At 44.5% G+C, this 23520-nt stretch overlaps 2 protein-coding genes across 4 annotated transcripts in view; one reads left to right on the top strand and one right to left on the bottom strand.

The window, feature by feature from the left end:
• RRP1B (ribosomal RNA processing 1B) overlaps positions 1 to 12623 on the bottom strand; it is a 32488-nt gene extending 19865 nt beyond the window's left edge. For all 3 annotated transcript variants that reach the window (XM_066370074.1, XM_066370073.1, XM_066370072.1), the window contains exons 1-2: positions 12425 to 12623; positions 1399 to 1481 (exon numbers count right to left, since the gene is read on the bottom strand). In XM_066370074.1, the coding sequence (XP_066226171.1) occupies positions 1399 to 1481; positions 12425 to 12542 (201 nt within the window). In that variant the 5' untranslated portion in view covers positions 12543 to 12623. The remainder of the gene's footprint in view (positions 1 to 1398; positions 1482 to 12424) is intronic.
• A 46-nt stretch (positions 12624 to 12669) lies between these two features.
• The window catches only part of HSF2BP (heat shock transcription factor 2 binding protein), a 107534-nt gene continuing 96683 nt past the window's right edge, over positions 12670 to 23520 (top strand). The window contains exons 1-2 of the mRNA XM_066365906.1: positions 12670 to 12814; positions 15558 to 15708. Coding sequence (XP_066222003.1) covers positions 15561 to 15708 — 148 coding nt within the window. The 5' untranslated portion in view covers positions 12670 to 12814; positions 15558 to 15560. The remainder of the gene's footprint in view (positions 12815 to 15557; positions 15709 to 23520) is intronic.

The raw sequence follows: 23520 nt of genomic DNA on the forward strand, positions 1-23520 counted from the left end.
GATTTCTCTTCGGGTGATGGGTATGCAATAGAACTAAATGACAAGATAACCTGGAAATGTTTTCTTTGAATATATGTACCCTGATTTATTGATGTCACTCCATTAAAATAAAAATTTATTTATAATAAAAAAAAATGAAAACTTAAATTGAGACTTTTATCCTAATCCCTCCCCCCCCATAATGGAACACACGCCTCAGCAGGAGAGTCTACAGTTAGACCCCAAGACTCTCCAGGAAGCTCAGTGAGTGGGACCAGAAAGGCTCTTCCTTGGTGGACTCAGAGACAGGCTGCAGCAGCAGGATGGCGGAAAGTGCAGGGAACAGCACTCTCCTAGGCTGTGCCCTGGATAAAAGTGCCACTGGAAGCACAAGTCTTACTCAGGGGCAGCAAGCTAGCTTGTGGAGAGAATCTGGTGGTCTGGGTCTGGGTCTATGGGGACATCTGCTTTGGGCAGTGTCAACAAAGGAATTCTGTTTATGAGTTATGTAAGAAAAGACAGATCTTCATAAATATTACCTGCACCTAACCTGGCCTCAGGTCTCCCTCCCCCATTTGAAATGAACTCAACTTAAAAGTGACGTTCTTATCACATTTTCTTCCTCCACTAAAGCTGCTGGCTGTTTCTTTTGAATGTAATTTTAAAATATTTTGCCTTGCTATCCTACTCAAAATATGTTCAGCAGAGTAAAAGCAATAATTAGAGTGAATTACTATAGGGCTTGGGGGAGGTGGCAAAGTTATGCCTTAAAACCCAGACAAGTACAATCTACCCATGATGTTTTATACACCAGAGGGTTTCAAATGCCATTTCAAGGCTTATCCCTCCACTTTGCTTTTATACATCAGAACAAAGCTCTTTAAAGCAGAGAAAATCATTTTTCTAAAGAGGTGTGGTAGGGGTGCCCAGTGTGCTAGGCAGACAGGGGTCCCAATGCACATGCAAATCTGTGCTGAGTGCTCGTCTGACTTTAAGGGAGGGGGCATCAGATGGGGGGGCCACTAATGGCTCTGTGAAGACCCTGACCCCAGTGAGGTGGCTGCCCAGTCCCAGGCATCCACTTAATCAGTGGCCTGGAACCTGGACCACTCACAGGTTATTAAATTAGTGCCATGACATTTTTGACTACAAATAAGAGAAAATATACAAAAACTCTAAAATAGGTCATGTAAAACTGTGGCAGAGAAATAAGTCTTTAATTTACATGTACTCTTTTATTATTTGAAAAGATAATTCACCCCAATGCTTGGAAATAGCATTCCTTTCTATATGGAAAGCGGTGACAGGGAATCCTTAAAGCAATGCTTTTCAGTTTGTTTGGCACACGAGGGACTAATATAGCAAGTCTCTTTATCTAGGCCAAAGTCCAGTAATATGACAAAGAAAAGTATACATTACCTGCAGAAGGGGTCTGTCCTGCACCCACATGCAATAAAAGAGCCCTTTCCATATTTTTAGAAGTTCTTCTTGACTGAAACCTCCTACAGGGAAAACAGCACAAACATCTTATTTCAGAGTCCTCACCTTTCCTTTCTTAAAATTCAGAACTGTCACAGAGTACTGAGAGTAACACCACATACATTTTCATCTGCCAAGTCTTTTTTTTAAAAGACTTTATTTATTCATTTTAGAGAGGAGAGAAGGAGGAGAGAGAGAGAAGAGGGGAGGAGCAGGAAGCATCAACTCCCATATGTGCCTTGATCAGGTAATCCCAGGGTTTTGAACCAGCGACCTCAGCATTCCAGGTCGATGCTTTATCCACTGTGCCACCATAGGTCAGGTTGCCAAGTCTTTTTTAATTTGAAGCACACATTTCCTCAGTTACAAAACACATAAATTACACAGTTTTATCAGCCATGGTGCAGGGTGGTAGTGATGGCATATCCTTATTATCCAAGTAATATATGGAAGCTAATGTCAGCACAACAAAATTTAACTAATGTAATGCTCATTTATAAAATGAGTTTCCCTAAGTGCCCCTCTCTGCTTAAACTAGCACCTCTTGGACCTAACTGGTTTGCTCAGTGGATAGAGCATTCGCCCGGTGTGCGAACATCCCAGTTTGATCCCCAGTCAGGACACACATAAGAAGCAACCATCTGCTTCTCTTTCTTTCCCTCTTCCTCTTCTCTCTCTCTTCCCCTCCTGTAGTCAGTGGCTCAACTGGTTCAAGAATTAGCTCCAGGTACTGAGGATAGGTTGGCTGATTCAAGCTTTGGCCCCAGACGAGGGTTGCCGGGTGGATCGCAGTTGGGGCGCATGCAAAAGTCTATCTCTCTATCTCCCCTCCTCTCACACAAACAAACAAACATAGTATCTCACCCTGCACATCAACATTTTCACTGGTCTTGCAAATTAAAAGTACAAATCCAACAAAAATGCAGGATTTGCTCAAGTTCCACACAATTGGCCCTAGGGAAACTGGCAAAACTGGGATATTTTTGCTAAGATGGCCCTTTCAAGGATCCTGCTATGAGCTCACACTTGGCTGTTTTCCTCCACTCTGTTTTAACTCACTGGGCAATTTCAGTCTTGTTCTAAGTGGCATCACCTTGGTTAGCCGTGTTCTTCTTATTTAAGCCTTCTACCTCTGTCTGTACCACTTATGATCAAGCTACAGGACACGCAGTTTTCTACCTGCTGAGTCAACCCCAGGTACCATGGAATAATTGCTGACTGACACAAGAAATTATAAAGTCAGGAAAGCATATACCCTTGCAGTTTCCAAGCCTGTGAGAATAAACCGAACTCTAAAGTCTTCATGCATCTTAGAAATAATATTTTACTAGGAGGTACTAGGAAGTCTTTTGGAGCAGCAAATTACGATCAGCTTATGTAAACACATATATATTTGAAATCAATGTAATCTCAAAAAGAAAATTAAAAAGTGATACCCTTTTTATTTTATTTGTATTATTCTGAAGCTGGAAACGGGGAGGCAGTCAGACAGACTCCCGCATGCGCCCAACGGGCACGCCCACCAGGGGGCGATGCTCTGCTTGTCCGGGGCATCGCTCTGTCGCGACCAGAGCCACTCTAGTGCCTGGGGCAGACGTCAAGGAGCCCTCCCCAGCGCCCGGGCCATCTTTGCTCCAATGGAGCCTTGGCTGCGGGAGGGGAAGAGAGAGACAGAGAGGAAGGAGAGGGGGAGGGGTGGAGAAGCAGATGGGCGCCTCTCCTGTGTGCCCTGGCTGAGAATCGAACCCGGGACTTCTGCACGCCAGGCCGACGCTCTACCACTGAGCCAACCGGCCAGGGCCAAAAGTGATACCCTTATCTTGATAACATGATACGAAGCGAAATAAGTAAATCAGAAAAAACCAGGAACTGTATTATTCCATACGTAGGTGGGACATAATAGTGAAACTAAGAGACATTGATAAGAGTGTGGTGGTTACGGGGGGGAGGGGGGAATGGGAGAGGGATAGGGGGTGGGGAGGGGCACAAAGAAAACAAGATAGAAGGTGACAGAGGACAATCTGACTTTGGGTGGTGGGTATGCAACATAATTGAACGACAAGATAACCTGGACTTGTTATCTTTGAATATATGTATCCTGATTTATTGATGTCACCCCATTAAAAAAATATATATAAATATTTTTTTTATATATAATTATTATATAAAAAAAAAAAAAAAAAAAGTGATACCCTTTTAATGGGCTGAAGTTTAGTGCATTTCGATATCTTTACGGGTATTGATTTCTAAGTCACTAAAGACTTTAGTCATATCAACAATTTAATTATAGTGCATTTTGATTCTTTATGATGTTCTCACTTAAAACCAATACACCAGAAACCATAATAAAATTAGTTTATTAAAGTATATTTCCATCCTGGCCAGATAGCTTGGTTGGTTAGAGCATTGTCTGAAAGAGCAGAGGTTACCAGTTTGATCCCTGGTCAAAGCACATACAGGAACAGATTGATGTTCTTGTCTCTCTCTAAAATCAATAAAGTAAATGTTAAAAAAAAAAGTACATATTCTTTAGAGCATGAGCAAATGACTTGCCAAATGGTTTTCCTCTACTCGTTACAAACAAGTCACATCTGGGAATTTGCCAATTGAGAATATAACAATACAACTATGGTGTGATAAATTCCACCAGAACTGAGCCAACTGCAGCCCTTATTGTAGTTAACTTTGTCATAGCGATCTGTGCTTATGTTCATTCATGGTAAGACTAATGAATTAGTGGATCTGGGCAAGGATCACCAATACCTGCTAAAACATTTAAAAAATTACTGAAGAACTTTGAAACAGATGAATCAGATCAACAAAACCCACTGTTTCATCTTAAATTGCAAAGATCAGCAACTATTCATTCGATGCTGGATGCGATACAATAGATAGAATACAGTATCACCTGCTAAGTAAAAAAAACCTCAACCCCCCCCAAAAGCTGCAAAGCTGCTGTGGGGGTTCAGAATGAGTCACCCAAGATGCGCCTCTGTTCTGAGCTGAAGGCAACTGAGACCCTGCAGGCTCAAGAGAAACTCTTATTTCTTCCTTAACGAATTTAAATTAGGGAACTTACTCATAAGACATACCTTTTTTTGACCTATCTATAGAGCATGGTAAACTACCAATTACTGGACACCTGCTTTTCTCATTGTTCTGCAATGACCTCCCTCTTCCCCTCTGAGTCATCCTTAGCTCAGACTGTCACATACACCCCATTCTAACTTTGTCTCTGAACTTCTTCTGTACGTGGAATTCCCATAAGGACATACGTAGTAAAATCTGCTTATTTTCTCATTAATCTGTCTCACTTTGATTTAATTAGACAGCCAGAAGAACACTGAAGGGTCAAGTTTCTTCTTCCCCTACACTAACCTACATCTCATCAGATCTATTAATACGTTTGTAGGAAATTCAGGGGATAGAGAAACATGCCAAATGTGAACATCAGATCAGACAGCAAAACCTTAAATGCGGGAAACTCTACAGCAGTGGTCCCCAACCTTTTTTGGGCCATGGACCGGTTTAATGTCAGAAAATATTTTCACGGACCGGCCTTTAGGGTGGGACGGATAAATGTGTCACGTGACCGAGACAAGCATCAAGAGTGAGTCTTAGATGGATGTAACGGAGGGAATCTGGTCATTTTTTAAAAATAAAACATCGTGCCTGACCTGTGGTGGCGCAGTGGATAAAGCGTCGACCTGGAAATGCTGAGGTCGCCGGTTCGAAACCCTGGGCTTGCCTGGTCAAGGCACATATGGGAGTTGATGCTTCCAGTTCCTCCCCCCTTCTTTCTCTCTCCTCTCTCTCCCTCTCTCTCTGTCTCTCCTCTCTAAAAATGAATAAATAAATAAATTAAAAAAAAAAATAAAACATCGTTCAGACTTAAATATAAATAAAACGGAAATAATGTAAATTATTTATTCTTTCTCTGCGGACCGGTACTGGTCCATGGCCCGGGGTTGGGGACCACTGCTCTACAGGACAAATGACTCAGTTCCTTCAACAAATAAATTGCAAGGAAAAAAAAGATGGATAAACCTGCCCGGCCGGTTGGCTCAGTGGTAGAGCGTTGGCCTGGCGTGTAGGAGCTCTGGGTTCGATTCCCGGCCAGGGCACACAGGAGAAGCGCCCATCTGCTTCTCCACCCCTCCCCATCTCCTTCCTCTCTGTCTTTTCCCCTCCCGCAGCCAAGGCTAGCAAAGATGGCCCGGGCGCTGAGGATGGCTTTGTGGCCTCTGCCTCAGGTGCTAGGATGGCTCTGGTTGCAACAGAGCGACGCCCCAGATGGGCAGAGCATGCCCTCTGGTGGGCATGCTGGGTGGATCCCGGTCGGGTGCATGCGGGAGTCTGTCTGACTGCCTCCCCGTTTCCAACTTCAGAAAAATACAAAAAACAAAACAAAACAAAAAAAGTCCTAAAAGTATTTTCTTCATTAAACAGTGTTTTGTTCTAAAAGCAATAAACCACTTTCTCTGTAGAAAAAAAAAAAAAAAAAGATGGATAAAAACTGTTATCAATTTTAAGAAATTAAATTTAATGGGGTGACACTGATTAATAAGAGCATGTAGGTTTAGCCTGACCTGTCATGGTGCAGTGGATAAAGTGTTGACTTGGATTGCTGAGGTTACTGGTTCAAAACCCTAGGCGTGCTGGTCAAGGCACAAATGAGAAGTAACTACTATGAGGTGATGCTTCTTGTTCCTTTCCCCCTTCTCTCTCCTCTAAAATCAATAAATAAAATCTTAAAAACAAAAAAGAGTACACAGGTTTCAGGTGAACATGTCTATAACATTTGAACTGTTGATTGCATTGTGTGCCCATCACCCAAAGTCAACTCATTTTCTGTCACCATATATTTGTCCCTAAAACTGTTACAATTTTTTTTTTTTGTATTTTTCTGAAGCCGGAAACGGGGAGAGACAGTCAGACAGACTCCTGCATGCGCCCGACCGGCACGCCCACCAGGGGGCGATGCTCTGCCCACCAGGGGGCGATGCTCTGCCCCTCCGGGGCGTCACTCTATCGCGACCAGAGCCACTCTAGCGCGACCAGAGCCACTCTAGCGCCTGGGGCAGAGGCCAAGGAGCCATCCCCAGCGCCCGGGCCATCCTTGCTCCAATGGAGCCTTGGCTGCGGGAGGGGAAGAGAGAGACAGAGGAAGGAGAGGGGGAGGGGTGGAGAAGCAGATGGGCGCTTCTCCTGTGTGCCCTGGCCGGGAATCGAACCCGGGACTTCTGCACGCCAGGCCGATGCTCTACCACTGAGCCAACCAGCCAGGGCTCTAAGATTTTTTTTTTTAAGGGAGTTATAATGGTACTGTGGCTATGTTAAAAAGAGTATTTATCCTTTAGAGATACATAGAGAGTACCTGGAAATGGAATGAGATGTCTGGGATTTGCATAAGGATTTGGTGGGAAAGAAGTGGGAAGATCAGACACACTAGTCAGGTACAGATAAATGCTGACACTGACTAATGAGTTGATTTTTTTATATATTTGAAATATTCCTTAATAAAAATACTCCCCCAAACTACATATTACTGAAGTGCTTTTGTGGGTTCTTGTCTTTCTTCTTCTTGTTTAGAAAACTTTACAATGAAATTAAATTCTCTTGGCCACAGGGCTGGTTCAAGAATAAAAATACTCACAGATAAAAATACCCTTGCTTGGGCTTTAGGAGAATCTCAGTCCTTTACCAGTGGACTTGAAGAGAAGACACAGTTTGAACCTGCTTTCAACCAGCCTGCCACATGATGGGGAGCCTGTCTGAGAATGAAACCAAGCTAGGGGTACCAGAGTCGCTGTAGAGAAAAAATGGGTTCTGTTGTCTTTAGCTGAGCTCTGCATGAAGCTGTGTTTCAGATTTTTCCCTTTGAAACTAGGATGGCTTAAAAAAAAGAGGGTGGCTTGGAGGTTTTGTCTAGTTGCAATTGAGAGTCATAACCAATAAAAACACATTTTCATTGCAAAAAATTCAAATACTACATCAAATTATATAATCAAAAGTGCTTTCTTCACTGCTTCCCAACCCTAGTCTCCTCCCAGAAGGATTACTGTTATCTGCTGATAGGTATCTTTCCATTGCATTTACTTACATGTGATACGGAAATGCAGTTGTGTGTGTCTGGCCTAAACAGCTTCTCATGTAATACATATTCTGTATTCTGGCCCTTTTCACTTAAAAATAGGACAGTGTATATCTCCAGATGGCTTTGCCAAGTGCACCAAGATGTCAAACTAACTCTAAGGGATAATTTGTCTCTCTGGACAGCTCATACCTGCAATGGGCTAAGGTATAAGATGATGTGCCAGACACTTCTATAATTGAAAACAGAGTTCGACAAAGTAACTGAGATTAGCAGATCCTGGATAGCGGGCAGGAGAGGGAGCTGGAAGTGAAAGCGTATTTTGACTGTTTTATCCTATGTGGAAACAAACCCTTGGCCTCGCTTGCTACTTACTAGCTCTGCAGTATTAAAGGGCCAGTCCTTAACTACTGGCTGTTTTCCCCACCTACAATATATGTAATGTTTATGGTTCTGGCCAAAATTAAGAGCAAGTATGAGAAGCACTTTGTAAGAGCAAGGCACTGTTCAACTTGGGGGCATTATGAATGTCTCACAATCTCTACCCATAGGCTGTTGAAGCTCTTCTCGTTTAAAATATCTATTTTGGGCCTGGCCGGTTGGCTCAGTGGTAGAGCGTCGGCCTGGCATGCAGAAGTCCCAAGGGCACACAGGAGAAGTGCCCATCTGCTTCTCCACCCCTCCCCCTCTCCTTCCTCTCTGTCTCTCTCTTCCCCTCCCGCAGCGAGGCTCCATTGGAGCAAAGATGGCCGGGGCGCTGGGGATGGCTCCTTGGCCTCTGCCCCAGGCGCTAGAGTGGCTCTGGTCGCGACAGAGTGACGCCCCGGAGGGGCAGAGCATCGCCCCCTGGTGGGCGTGCCGGGTGGATCCCGTTCGGGCACATGCGGGAGTCTGTCTGACTGTCTCTCCCCGTTTCCGGCTTCAGAAAAATACAGAAAAAAAAAAAAAAATCTATTTTCAATGTAAGTATAAAAACCACTTGTTTTCACTCAGTAATTTAGCTGGTAAAAACAAGGTACCAATTTTTGAAGCATTTAAAGCAAAACAAAGAAATGTGCGCTACTTAATTTCTTTCAAAACTCTGAAGAAGTACATACCCGAAGCAGTTTCATTCAGCAACTGCTTCTTGACCTGTCTTTTCTTCTGGGGGCTGAGTTTCTTAAACTTATACAGCAAAGTTGCTGACAACAATACAGGCTTAGTTAGTCCAAACAACTGAGGTAAAATAAAAGTGAGATGTGGGTGCAGGAAATAACCAAGCTTTGAAATGAGAAAATCCAACAGCTTCTCTCACCACGAACAAGCACAAGAGTCCTTTCAGGTGGGGTGAAGCATTATACTTGAGCCCACACCTGTGTCAGAACAGGCACAGCTCCTAGACATTAATTCTATTGGGTCAAGAGACCTGTCAGTATAAAAAAACACTTATTTCCTCTATTACTGCCATAAATCTAACAACCACCAACTGTAAGGTATTTTTATTTATTTTGCCAGAAAGAAGGAGCAAGGGAGGAAGAGAGAGAGAGAGAGAGAGAGAGAGAGAGAAAGAGAGAGAGAGAGAGAGGAAGGCAGAGAGATGAGAAGCATCAACTCAAAGTTGCATCACTTTAGTTGTTCATTGATTGCTTCTCATATGTACCTTGACTGGGGTGGGGGAGGGGCTCTAACTGAGCCAGTGACCCCTTGTTCAAGCCAGCAACCTTGTGATCAAGTTGATGATTTCATACTCAAGCTGTGACCTCAGGGTTTTGAACCTGGAACCTCAGCACCCCAAGGTTCATGCTTTGTCTACTGTGCCACCACCAGTCAGGCTGTAAGTTATTTTATGTGCCATCAAAAGAAAGCAAGAATGCAAATTAAAGTCTTAGAATTGATAAAACAGAAAGGGGTTTTTGTCTGTTTTGTTCATGGCTGTATTACCAGCACCAAGAATAGTGTAACACAGTAATGTGATACACAGTAGGCCCTCCATTAATGTTTGCTACATACAAGAATGAATAAATAAAGACAAATGAGCCCTCATAAGTAAAATCAGTGATCATTTTATCATTGGGAATACTCAACAAAGTTAAAGCCTTAGGGCAACATTTAGTTGTTTTAAGCAGTACAGACTTCTAATTTGTTTTTAAAATAACAAAGCGAGGCTGCTGCTGAAAACACATATACTGCTCACAAAAATTAGGGGATATTTCAAAACGAAGCAATGAAATATGCCCTAATTTTTGTGAGCAGTGTATGTCTTTAAGAGTAAAATTTCAGTTTCTTTACTATGCTTACAACAAGGTGCACAAAAATTTGAGCCTGTCAGTGAGATTCAAATGTCAGGCCAAGTTACTTCCAAACTTAGGTTTCTATTTTGATGGGGGACAGCTGTGACAGAGACCTTGTTTATTCTGCCCCATCATCACTGTCTCTGACATCCACTTTGCAGTTAGTTTTTGGAAGGCCCACTATCCTCTGTGCAATATAGCACTGAACAAGAGAGGTACCAGACAAGTAACTCCATGTGATGGGTACTAACCAAACAAAAACCCTAGAGCACTGGTATAAGTCCTCTGGTCTCATGCCCCTGTCTCAGCATTTCAGATCCTGAACCTGCTCATGAAAGGGGTTTGAGGCACAGGTTCTCTCTGGCTGTCTCAAGCCCATAAGCACTGACTGTATCTGGCCTTTCTTCTGCTCTTGTATACAGCAGGCCTTGTATGCCTGGATGTGCTCCCACTTCCAGCTAAGAAAATAGAAGCTTATAGTGTTTTGGGGGAAGAGTGATGCATTAATAGATAATTAAGAAGCAATGTAGCTAAGTACTACAATAGAGACAAACTAGATATTTCAGAATCCTAGAGAGGGGGTGATAAGGAAAGTGATAATGAATACTGGGAGTGAATCAAGGGTGGGAACCTTTGACATGCACAAGAGAAGGCAGTGAGGTGAGAAATGGTGTATCATACACCAGGACCAGGAATGGCCTGTTGTTGATGGAGAATGAATCAGTCATGTAGGGGATAAGGTGGGAAGAGAAGCAGAGGAGAGGTAATCTGCAGACCTGGAATTCCAGGAGGGTGGTGATGTGATTAGAGCTGTTTTAGGATGATGACTCTGGGCTGGTTGTGGAGAAAGGGTTCAACGGGGCACAAATGGGGAAGCTCCCTCTATGGCCAGTGCCTTACCCTACCCTGCTTCCACCAGGCATGTTTTTTCTTTGCCTCTTTTCTCCTAAGCTCCAAGGGCCCATTTTTTCTCTCTGTAACTTGTTTCCTAAGCCCATTTCTTCTTATACTCACTTCTTCTACCTCTGTGACTTCCTAAATAAGCTTTCTCTTAAAAAGGGGAGGGGCAAAATGGAGTCAAGATCAGTTAGGAAGTGTTTTCCCACTGCTGGTTCACCAGAAATTTTGTACTGTCATCAAGAATCCTGATACAAGGTGGTTAACTCTTTCATGGACCAGCACAAAATTTCTGTGAACCAGCACCAGTCCACAGACTAGTGATGGAAAAACATTGATTTAAGAAAAACAAGTACAGAATCCAAGATGAGATAAAGATGGACCAGGAAAGAGGAATTCAGGAGATGAAACAGGTAGGACCCAGGGACACTGAATGGAAGGGTTGGGGGAGTTGGGGTTGGAAAGGAAAAGAGCAGTCTAGGACACTACCATGTATCCACCTGGAGTCTGTCTGAGTTGACAGTGGGAACAGGTGGCAGATGGGCAGCAGAAAAGAACAGGTTTTGGCAGGAAGAAAATGAGTTACTTTTAGGCATTCTGAGTCTGAAGTGCCTGTGGGATATCCAGGTGGAAATGCAGGGTTAGCAGGGCATAGCTGAGCTGAAAGTTGCAAAGGTCTGGGCTAGGAATTTAGGTTAAGAGCCTTCACTATATCTGGGATACCTGAAACCATGAGAGTAAGTCAAGTCTATCAGGGAAATCCTAACAAAATTGAAGTCAGGAATTTTGGTCTTCATTCCCTTCTAACTAACTTCCCATAAAATTGTATTTTTTTCCCCTGGGTGGCATTTTGTGATTTCTCTTCTAAATAAAATAAACTGACAATGTCAGTACAAGGGAAGGTAATATCTATTCTTTCAAGTAGACTCTGAATGTATTAATAAACCAAACTTTATCTTACTGCAATAGAAAACCTCCATTTCACATTGTAGTTCACACATCAGGGAGCACAAGGATCATCTATAAGAACATATTTTAATTTTTCATCAGGTAAACGAAACCCATTAGCGGCACCCACTGCTGTTAAAATCCAACTACAACCCCCAATGTGAACCGGCCTCTCCCTCCCTAACTGGGCTCTTCTAACCATTCCTCCAGCATGTTCTGCTCTTTCTCCCGCCTGTCAGATCTGTTGAACATCACTCCGGAGTGGCCTTCCTATACTAGCCTATGTAGAGGTCCTTCCTCCTTCCCTGTCTTCCGTTTACGTTACTACACTACACAAACTCTGCTTTAGTAATCTTCCCGCCCCAGCTTTACAAGCCCAAGTTCCTCTAGGTCACGGTAGGGATTGTCTTCTTTCCCTTAATCCCCGCTCCTAAAGGTATTGGTCTAATGATGGCCAATGAACCAATGAAGAGCACAGAAAAATAAATCAGGATGAGCCTCATATTTAAGGTAGAGCCTCCAGGTCGGACAGACTGGGTCTGTACTCAACTTCCTCACTCACTGTGACTTTCAGCACACTACCTAAATCCCTGTCCGCCTCTGTCCCTCAAACGTAAAACCAGGCTAAACACAGTAGGAAGCAGTTTCAATGGTGCAAACACACAGAAGCACACGGCAGGAGTGCGAGTCAGTGTTCCACTGGCGGCTCCGCGCGGCTCCCGCCGCCATGTGGCGCGGCTAACCGCCGGGTGCCCACCTGTCTCCCTCTGGGTCTTCACGCTGATGTACTGGCGCAGCTTCTTCACCGCCCGGTCCCGGATGCTCTTCTCGTGGGACGCCAGCCGCTGGGCGAACTGGATCTCGGCCGGCTGCATGGCGCGCCCGCTGTAGCATCCCCGGCCACAGCCCGCCGCCTCTCAACCTCCCGCTGCTGCCGAGCGAGGGCTGCTGTACGGCTTTGGCCGCGACTGCGCAGAAAGCGGCAGCGGCGGCGCGGGATGATGGCGTCACAAAGGCGACCGCCGCTGCTCTGCGCGTTCTGGGAGCGAGCCTCACTGGCTCTGGCACCTGGCGAAACAATCCAGTGCTGATTTGCTTCGCGCCTTCGCGCTTTCAGTAGCCAAAGCTGGGGGTCATTGCCGGCGAGGTTAGCCAGGGTTGGATCTTGGACAGGAACAGTTGGATAGCCAATTGTAAATGGTCTAAGAATCCTTAAGTCCAGTCACGAAAATCCCTATTTGGTTGGTAGCTGTCTGTTGGGCAGATAAAATGTATTATGCTCACTTTGTTAAAGATGACACAAGGAGGCCGTCGCCCAGGTGATATTAATGTGTGTTGGGGGCAGGCAGGATTGTTGGAGCCTGGGGCTTGGTTTTGGGATTAAGCCTTTCCCACCCTTTTTGATGTGGGGCGGTACAATCCAATCATGCTTCAGAAGTGTCTTTGTATTAGAGACTACCCTATTTTGTATATTGGATTAAAGGTTGTGAAGCTACACTATAAAATGGGGGCAGAACGGGACTTGGCTCTTGGTTCCTGAGATTAGCATGAGAGAGCAGAGAAAGTAGAGCCAGCAGCAGAAGGCAGCCACGTGGAGGAGGCCAGGAAAAGCAGCCAAGATGGTGGAGTGCTGAGTGAGATGCCAGTTTGTACAGAGTTTGTATCTGGGATAAGGAAGGAGATGGGGAACTGAGGAAAATAAGGCTGGTGAGCTAGAAACCTTTGATTCTAGGAAACTCGGATAAATCAGTAGCTTTGTGAGCACTGAATGTGACTGGGTTTTGGAGCCCAGTGTGTATTTTTTACTTGCCCGCCGGGTGCAAGCTAGATTAAAGACTATGGCCCACCAGTTTTTGGCTCCATGGTTTCTTTACCGACTGTCCGAATCCAATGTGAACCTGCATAGGCCAGAAGGCTGCTGTGATAGTTGCCCTGGCCTTGGCTCCTGGCTTTACACTGTCCTACAAAACACACAGTACCGAGTTTTTAATTGCACTAGACTTCTTGGACCGTCTCAGCGGTGGAGACTGGGAAGAAGGGCCGTCCTTCGGATTCTTGGAGGGATGTTAGGGGCAGTCTCCACAGCCGGGCCAGCCGGCGTAGGCAGTGCTTCTCCTAGCAACTCCCAGTGTCTTGGTCCCAGTGCAGAGGCAGTTCCTGGGGCTGGGGCAGGTGCTGAACTTTTAGCAGGGCAGGACTAGGGGCAGGCGTTAGCAGGCGCTGGGGCAGAGGGAGGTCCCTGTGCAGAGGTAGGTTCTAGGGCAGGAAAGGGCAAGTGCAGGCAGGTCCCAGGTCAGGGGCAGGGATTTGGACCGTGTCCTCACTAGACTGCTCTCAGGCCTGGAGAGCATGCGCTTCAAGGATTCCACAGTGTCGGTTTCCTGCGTGTTTCAGAGATAGACCAAATTTTAGTTGTGCAGTAACTCGGTATATTCCAACCCACAGGTGGCACCATAGTTTGCGAATTCAGTAGGTCTTCTGGGGCAAGCAAATGGACTAGATAGTTGACGTCTCCAAGTTACAGTGGTCTCAGTTGTCAGCTAGCTGGATGGGCTGTCGCAACCTATCAGGGGCAGACTTCCTGAGGAACCTGTTGTCAAAAGTCTTCCACCCTTGCTGAGGAACCCAGAGTGAGCGCAGAGCACAGCCACTGGCTGCACTGGTGGCAGTTCCCTTTAATGCATCACACCTCAGCATTTCTCACCAAACAGAAAAGGCCCAATTTTATTTATTTCACCTGACATACCTGGGTCTTAATGTTCTTCCACTTGCAGTTCATAAGTTAAAAATTCCAGCTAAATCAGAACAGCCTATATGGGCTGTAGCTGAACTCGCCTCTTGGTCCACCGTCTGCGGGGCAGAGAATGCTGAGCAAACTCTATGAAGTGTGAGCCTCGCTGCTCTCCATACCGGGCCCCGTTGAGAACACGTTTTCACGCTGACTCCTGGGCTTTCTGGCGTGAGGGGTTAGAGGGCTTGTTGCCTACACGAAGGCACAGGAAGCCGGGCCGAGGCGGCCATGGGCGAGGCGGGTGGCGCTCAGGAGGCCGGCAGGGTCAGTGAGGAGGCACCGGGCCACCTTCCGCGTGTCGGAGATGCCACTATGGGTTTCCCGCTAGGCCTGTGCTTGAGAACAGCCCTGGGCCTTGTTGGCCAAGAGTGGAACATGGGTCTGGGATGTGGTCCGGGCATCCCGCCTCTGAAACTGTGGATGCGGGTCCAGGAGGCTCCGCGGCTGGGAGGTGGTGTGGTCTGGGCATCCCGCCTCTGAAACTGTGGATGCGGGTCCAGGAGGTTCCGCGGTGGGGAGGTGGTGCGGTGGGCGCGTGAACTGGAGATGGTGGTGGCGCTCCTCTGATATCCAGAGCTGACCCTCCTGGTGAGGCTGTGATGGTTGTGTCAGGGCTTAGTGTAGGTTCCGAATTGCCTTCATGTCACTTCCACTGCACGTGATATTGGAGAAGGATCGTGGTTCTGTTCCCTGATAATGGCGGCACTTCGAAAAAGTCACTCAGCTTCCTGTGTCTGACGTGGACAACTTTGAAGGGTTATGGTGAACTGTCAATGAGGTGGCCAGCCAAGGGCTCAAGCCACCCAGTAGGAATCTCATAAACTTCCTTTTATCCTGAGTAGCTTGGCACTGAAATGTTAAGGAAAAGTTGCTGGCATTTTTCTTTGATGTTCATGCCTAGTTGCTTAAAGAAAGAGCTAGGTTTTGAAGGCAGGGGCATCAGCTCTAAGATGTAATATATGCAGCAGAGGGCACATTGGTAAAGACATGCATCTGACACTGAACATAAGAGGCATTAAAAAGGAGGCAAGCTGGTGGGCTGCTGGTTTTAGGTATCTGAAGAAAAATGTAATAATCGAAGATCTACTCATTCTTTTAGCTCATGGGAACTAAAGAAGAATTTGTTAAAGTCCGAAAGAGGGACCTGGAACGGCTTACAACTGAAGTGATGCAAATACGGGACTTCTTGCCCAGAATACTAAACGGGGAAGTACTGGAAAGCTTCCAGAAATTAAAGATTGTAGAAAAAAGTGAGTATTACTTCATCTCTAGCAGTATTGTTGGTGATAGCAATCTGTCCCAGCACAGTTCCAGCTCACACAGATAACTGTAAAGTCATTGTAAATAAACTTCAAGGTACAATTAGACTCTTTAATTGCGTTTAGGAAAGTCAGGTAAGACAGAAGAAAGGGAGGGGCTCTGATGAGTAACTGAGACATGTGTAAGTTTGTGTCAGAGGAAGGGTTACTTCCTTTCTGGAGTATCTGTTACTAGCTTCTCTTTCTTTCCTCCTCTTTTCCTTGGCAGGTGAATTTTATGCTTTTATAATTGAAAAGCTTTGCTCTAAAACTTAAGTTCTTACCAGTGAAAGATGAGGATTTTGCCATGGAGTTAAATGTGTCTGTAGAGGTGACTGAATATGTGTTTAGTTTTCTCTACGTTGATGGATGGGTCAGTTTCTAGCACTGGTTTAAGTTCTGGCTTGCTAAGATTTGTCCATTTAGATTTTGAGATTTTAGCAGAACTGTGAGGTCAGATAACAATCTAGGAACCTATTGAAATCCTAGGAGATATTCTAGGATTGATTCAGCACTTGCCTAATTGAGTCTGAATTACAATTAAATCAACTTTAGTTAACTCAGCACAGTGCACCTATTTGCCATCACCTCTAGAAAAAGTGCATTTAGGGAAGCAAGGTTGTGTTTCTACCACTAGTCCAGATAAGAAGGTATCTTAACAGTTTTCAAGTTTGTGGTTTGTGCAAATGTGTTTGGTCAAGGGGTAGCCTATCCAGTTAGAAGGGAGAATGTTAATGGTTACCATATCTTCCTGACCTGTTTATTCTTTTTTGGGAATCCTCAGGTCTACTCTTCTCTGCCCAGTGCAGTGAACTCTTCCATAGGGCTGCTTGCCTGTGGCTCTGTTGCTGGCAGCCAGTAGGGCTCACCAATGGAAGGCATCAGTAGGCAGAGAGATGGGTTGAGGTGTTTCTTCCTGTCCTCCCCACAGCTGTGACTCCCACTAAGGGGTCTCCTCACAGACTCAGCTCTCACAGTGCTCCAGCAACACTGTTTCCTCCATCATTCCTTCACTAGAGGGCCATTTCTAGTCTCTGGGTGTCTCACCATCCCTGTTTGGTCTTTTATTCTTGTTCTCCCATAAAGTCTCAACATCTGGGTTGATTTGTTTCCCATTAGGGCCCTGCCGGATACATCTGTGTCACTGGTTATCATAGCTTCAGGTCATTGGCTTCTTAAAATCCCCAGTTCTGATGCCATGCTCATCCAGCAACATTCTGAAAACGGTTAGTCATCCCAAGTGCATTTATCTTCAGGGAAGGAAAGTAGCAGAGTATGGTAGTCTGCTGAGTGGTTATGGTTCTCATTGCAAATGAATAAACTAGCATTCTGAAAAATGTATCAGGTTCTCATGAGTTTCTTAGCATGAGTCAGTCTTTAGAGACCAGTCCTCTACTAAAATCAAATCGTGCTTACAAAAGCAAGGGCCATGCATGAATCTGTGATGACGTGATCAAAGTTAGACTTTAGTAGTTCTTGCCCTGCTGGCCTTCCCCAGACCGTGTGGTCATCTCTTTCCTCACTGATGTCTTGAGCCATTTCTTCTCAGTCTCCTTGCTGATTACCTTTCTCTGCAGCAGTCTGTCAGCCAGTGGAGTGTCTTGAGCCCACTCTCCTGTCACTCCGTGGTACCTCTGTGGGCAGTCTGTACACACACTTAGCTTTAGTTGCCATCTTGGCTGCTGGATTTATCTCTAGCTCAGACCTTTCCTGCTGGCTCAGGGCCCTGCATCTGACTGCGTATGTGTCATTTCTTTTCGTGTTTGGTAGTCATTTCAATTCTGTATGTCTGTCCTTGCCTAATCAGTCTATGACCATCAGTAAAGAACTGATAGCCTCACAAGTTTAGGTTTGCTGGTTCAGGGCAGTGACAGAGACCACTCACCAGAGGAACTGTGGACATCTTGCCAACAAAGGAAAGGACAGAGTTGCTGTAGAATTTGGAGCAGAATGGAGTTAGGTGAAGTACAGATGAAGCCATGCTTCGAGGGTCTCCAAGCAAAGTAGGGCTGTGTGTGAAGGGGTCAGCATCAGGTCTTACTGCAGTGGGCCCAGGTCATGTTTCCTTGAAAACTACAATGTTTATTTATTTATTTTTAATTAATTGATTTGAGAGAGAGAGAGAAACATTGATTTTTTGTTCAACCCATTTATGCATTCATTGGTTGATTCTTTTTTTTTTTTTTGACAGACAGAGAGAGTCAGAGAGTACAGACAGGGACAGACAGGCAGGAAGGGAGAGAGATATGAAGCATCAGTTCTTCGTTGTAGCTCCTTAGTTGTTCATTGACTGCTTTCTCCTATCTGCCGTGATTGAGGGGCTACAGCAGAGCCAGTGACCCCTTGCTCAAGTGAGCAACCTTGGGCTCATGCCAGTGACCATGAGGTCATGTCTATGATCCCATGCTCAAGCTGGCGACCTTGGGGTTTCAAACTTGAGTTCTCCGTGTCCTAGTCCAGTGCTCTATCCACTGCGCCACTTCCTGGTCAGGCCCTGGGTTGATTCTTATATATGCCCTGACCAGGGATCAAAACCACAACCTTGGCATACTGAGATGATACTTTAACCAACTGAACTACCTGGCTAGGGCCAAAACTAAAAAATTTACATAGATGTGGAACATGAGCCCAGAAATCCTTATCTGAATCTCTGTGGCTAGTTGGAAATCAAGGCTGCTGTTCTGTGTCACAGTGCTTTTGATCCTGCAGGCAAGAGTGGGGTGTTTTCTTCTTACTGGTATAAGCAAAATTTCTGATAGTGTGAGTTTTACAGAATAAGCTTTCTCTAAATGAGAAACTAGCGGTCACTAGAAGAAGGGGTCATTATGATACTTTTACAGTTGCAGTGTGTTCTTGGGAGAAATACTGTTTCCTGTTAACTTGGCACCTGGTTTTATGTGTGCCTATTATCCCAGCCTGAAAAATCACAGGACTGAATTTCCCTTTCCCAGAGCAAGCTTATTTTACTTTCTCAAGTCTTATTGATGATATTCATCCATGCCCCTCACCTAAAACTAGGCAGCCTGAGTCTCCCCAGGGTACCACCATCCAGACTAGAGACCAAAGATTCTCCTTTTTGCCCACCTCTCTTGCTCCTATTTAGCCTCTATCTGTGTACCATTAAGTTCTATACATTTTCCCTATGGGTGCATCCTGAGTTTGTCAGCTTGCCTCCATTGTCACTGTTACCACCTGTGTCCAGGCTCCTATCATTTTGTCTGAATCTCTGCCTCCTGGCAGTTCATTCATTGCCACTCTCCAGTTGGAGCCCAAGTAATGTTTAATAATTCAGTCTGATTATGTCATTTCCCTGATTAAGTCTTTAATGGCTTATCCTTACTCTTAGGAAAAAGATAAAAAAACTAAGCAGAAAACCCAGCCAAATCTACTACCATCCAAAAAACTAAACCACACTGTGCCATGGCTAGAAAGGCTGTGTACTATTGGACTCAGCCTCAGGCACAGTCTCACTTTCTTATCTGACTGCTTAGGTAGAATGTATCACTTGTTAGATGTTGTCAAAGCACCCTGTACTTTTTTTTTTTTTTTTTTTTTTTTTTTGCACCCTGTACTTTTACTTCAGACAAATAAATGGTTTTATTCCCATATTATGGTACAAGTTGGCAGGAGGGTAAGGCCTATGCCTGGATGAATACTTGGGTTTAAGGGACTGACTGCCCTGCCCACTCTCCTAATTTGTTAGTGGTATCTCATGAAACTAAATGTGCTACAGGAAACTGGGTGTTAAGAGAGAGGAAAGATCAAAGTGGATTGGGGTGGTTGTAGGAGGCTTTACTGTGAACTTCCTCTGGCTTTTGGAGAATTCTGCTTTTCTATCCTAAGTTTGACCTAAGACATCTTTCACCTAATTATGGTTCTTAAATTCTTACCACTTGGGTGATAAGAAAGAAAACAAGAATCCCCTATTTATTTATTTGAGAGAGAGAGAGAGAGAGAGAGAGGAAAGGAGAGAGATGAGAATCATCAAGTTGTAGTTATAGTTGCATTGTTTTAGTTGTTAATTGATTGCTTCTCATATGTGCCTTGACCAAGGGATCTCCAGCTGAGCCAATGACTCCCCTCTCCCGCTCAAGCCAGTGATTTTGGGCTCAAGCCAGTGACCTTGGGCTTCAAGCCAGTGATCTCTGGGCTCAAACCAGCAACCATGGGATTCTTTTAATGATTTCATGCTCAAGTTGGTAACCCTGTGCTCAAGTTTACGAACCTGAGCTCAAACCAGATGAGCCTGTGCTTAAGCCAGTGACCTTGGGGTTTTGAACCTGGGACCTCAGTACCCCAGGTTGATGCTCTATCCATTGCACCACCAATGGTCAGGCCTCCCGTTTTTTTATCCTCCCATCCCTTTTTTGTTACAGAGACAGAGAGAGGGACAGATAGGGACAGGCAGACAGGAAAGGAGAAAGATGAGAAGCATCAATTCTTCATTGTGGCTCTTTAGTTGTTCATTGATTGCTTTCTCATATGTGCCTTGACTGGAGGAGGGGGGCTGCAGCAGAGTGAGTGACCCCCTGCTCAAGCCAGAGACCTTAGGCTCAAGCCAGCAACCTTGGGCTTTAAGCCAGTGACCTTTGGACTCAAGCCAGCAACCATGGGGTCATGTCTATGATCCCACGCCCAAACCAGTGACCCTGCACTCAAGCTGGTGAGCCCACGCTCAAGCTGGTGACCTTGGGGTTTTGAACCTGGGTCCTTTGCATCCCAGTCCAACGCTCTATCCACTGTGCCACTGCCTGGTCAGGCTTTCCCCTCTTTTTTAAAAAATAAGGATTAGTTCTATTGACCCTTTTTGAGCCTTCCCAGGATCTTGTCTTCCTAAACTAATCATATGAACCATGGTTCAGAGAATGGATCTCACAAAGAAAGAAGAGGGATCATATGGTGGCAGCAAGAGCCATTTGATATGTGGATTCTTCCATCCTCCCCTGGCCCTTGGCTTTGGTATCAAAGTTTCTGTTGCTTGTAGAGTTATAGTATGCCTCATATTGTAAGCAATGATGATGGGCCTATGAAGGTAGAAATGAATGTTAGCATGGAAGGAATCTGTACACCTGACTTGAGGGAAAGTTTCTTTTGGAGGATAAGTTTGAATTTTCAATGGTTGGGATGGGCTCTGGCTCTAAAAGCCAACCAGAGGACTTATAGTGTGATGTAAGTATCAAATAGATGGTGGACTTAATTGTGACTGTAGCACAGTAACTGCCTTTGGGAAGCTGGGCAGGTAAGTGATGGAGTTTGGAATAGTACTGATGAGGGTGTTGCCAGAGGATCTATAGGGAATCAATGATGCTAAGAGGGGCATGACTTATTAGAAGGAAAGAGAAAATGTTTTAGACTAGAATGATGGTATGTATGAAGGTCACAAAAAGCAGTGAGCAGGATTGATTGTGGGTTAATGAGCTAATTTTTCTGCTTGACACATCGAGCAAGGACTAAGGTATGGTAGAGTCAGGTATAGTAGAAGTCAGTAAATGTGAGAAGCTATAGAAGTGAAAATAATCTTGGATTATTGGTTTTAATTTGAGATGAGAAGCAACTTGAAATTACCACAGGGATTGACATCAGAATAGCAATTAAAATTATGTTTTCAGGGGAATGGTTTTCCTATCTGAGTGTAGGATGGATTTGAGGGATTGGTTAGAAGATGAATTAATGAGAGTGCTCATCGAGGAAGGTTCGTACTGTGGCTGAATGGTTGGGGTGGGAGGGAGGTGTGAAGAAGCAATTGGTCTCAGTGAAGAAGTGAGGGCAGAGCTCAGTAGTGGAAATAGAGATGTGGGAATCATCTGTACACTGCCTCTAGCTCATGGGCAGGTGTTTCCCTGTCTGTGAAACAAGGACAGTTAGCTTATCTCACAGGAGGCAGCAAGTCTTAAAATGGAACCCTCTTTGGGAAGTGCTTGGCACAGTGCGCAGCTCAGGGGCGCCCTCAATAAAGGACCTCATCAGGTGCTGAGGCTGCTGAATACTTGGTGTACTGAAGGAAGCACTCTTTTCCTGGCCCAGCACTTCCATTCTGGCTCAACCACTGATGCTCCATGAATTTGGAAAAGGTGTAGGGAGGTTTAGAATAGGACTGACCTGGGTGTGGATTCCAGTTCTGAGGCCCGGAACTTAACCCCCCAACCTCCTACCCCAACCCCCCAACCTCTCCCCCCCCCCCCCCCCCCGCTTTTCTCTCACCCTTCTTGTGCATATTCATTCAGTGGTTAGGGAGTTATTACTGCATCAGTGGATGAATTTGTTTTAAAATGGAGAACCCAGGTTTTTTTTGTTTTCTTTTTTTTAATAAGACCTTGCATAGTATATGATTTCATTTATAAAATACAGGAACGTGCTTGACCTGTGGTGGTGCAGTGGATACAGCGTCAACCTGGAACACTGAGGTCACCAGTTTGAAACCCTGGGCTTGCTGGTCAAGGCGCATATGGGAGTTGATGCTTCCCGCTCCTCCCCCCATCTCTCTCTCTCTCAAATGAATAAAATAAAATAAAAATACGTGAAAATTGTATTTTCTTCATTAAAAAAAATCCGTTTTAGACATTTACTTGTAAAATCAATGTGTACAAAGAAGGTGCTTTGATGAAAACAAAATGGAATATTAGAGATACTGGAAGATAATTTCAATGCTATTTGTAACGTTCCATTCCTGTTGTTAATTTTGGTTGCTAAGTAGCAAGAAAACGACAAGTCACAGAGACAAAGAGTTGGAAAAATAAAGTTTTTAAACAGTTCACTTTGTAACATCTTGATGCTTTTTTCCTCACCCATCCTTCCAAAACCCCTCCTGTCTGGCAACCCTCAAAATATTCTCTGTGTCTATTAGTATGTTTTTGTTCTGTTTGCTCATTTATTTTCTTTTTTAGATTCAATTGTTGATGTGTATTTATTGCTATTTTATTGTTTTTATTTTTTATCTATTTTTTTCTTCTTAAAGAATACCCTTTAACATTTCGTGTAATACTGGTTTGATGGTGACGAACTCCTTTCCTTTAACTTTTTCTTGTCTGGAAAACTCTTTATCTGTCTTTTGATTCTAAATGACAGTTTTGCTAGGCAGAGTATTCTTGGTTGTAGGTCCTTGCTTTTCATCACTGAATATTTCTTGCCAATCCCTTTTGGCTTGCAAAGTTTCTGTTGAGAAATCAGCTGACAGTCTTATGGGAGCTCCTTTGTCAGTAACTTCTTTTCTCTTGCTCCTTTTAAGATTCTCTCTTTGTTTATAACCTTTTGCATTTTAATTATGCTGTGTCTTGGTGAGACCCTGTTTGGGTTCATTTTATTTGGGACTCTGTGCTTCCTGGACTTGTATGTCCATCTTTTTTACCAAGATAGGGAAGTTTTCTGTCATTTTTCAAATAGGTTTTCAGTTTCTTGCTGTCTCTCTTTTCCTTCCAGTACCCCCATGATGAGACTGTTAGTTTGCTTGAAGTTGCCTCAGAGGCTCCTGAGGTTTATTTTTTTTATTAAATGAAATCTGGAATAGTCTTATTTCTTTTTTACACTTTTTCAACTTATGCTTTCAACATGCTACCTCTGGTACTGAGGTAGGAAGTGATTAACTTAAAATGAAGTCTTTAAGTGGGTCCTAAACCAAACCAATGTGACTGGTGTCCTTATAAAAGGAGGAAATTTGGACACAGACAGATGCACAAAGAGGGAAGGTAATGTGAGAGACAGGGAGAAGGCCAAGTGAAGGTGGAAGCGGATTGGAATTGTGTTGCCACAAAACTAGGACTCTGGGGC

Source organism: Saccopteryx leptura, chromosome 2 (assembly GCF_036850995.1).
Source record: "Saccopteryx leptura isolate mSacLep1 chromosome 2, mSacLep1_pri_phased_curated, whole genome shotgun sequence".
NCBI classification, from domain to species: Eukaryota; Metazoa; Chordata; class Mammalia; order Chiroptera; family Emballonuridae; genus Saccopteryx; species Saccopteryx leptura.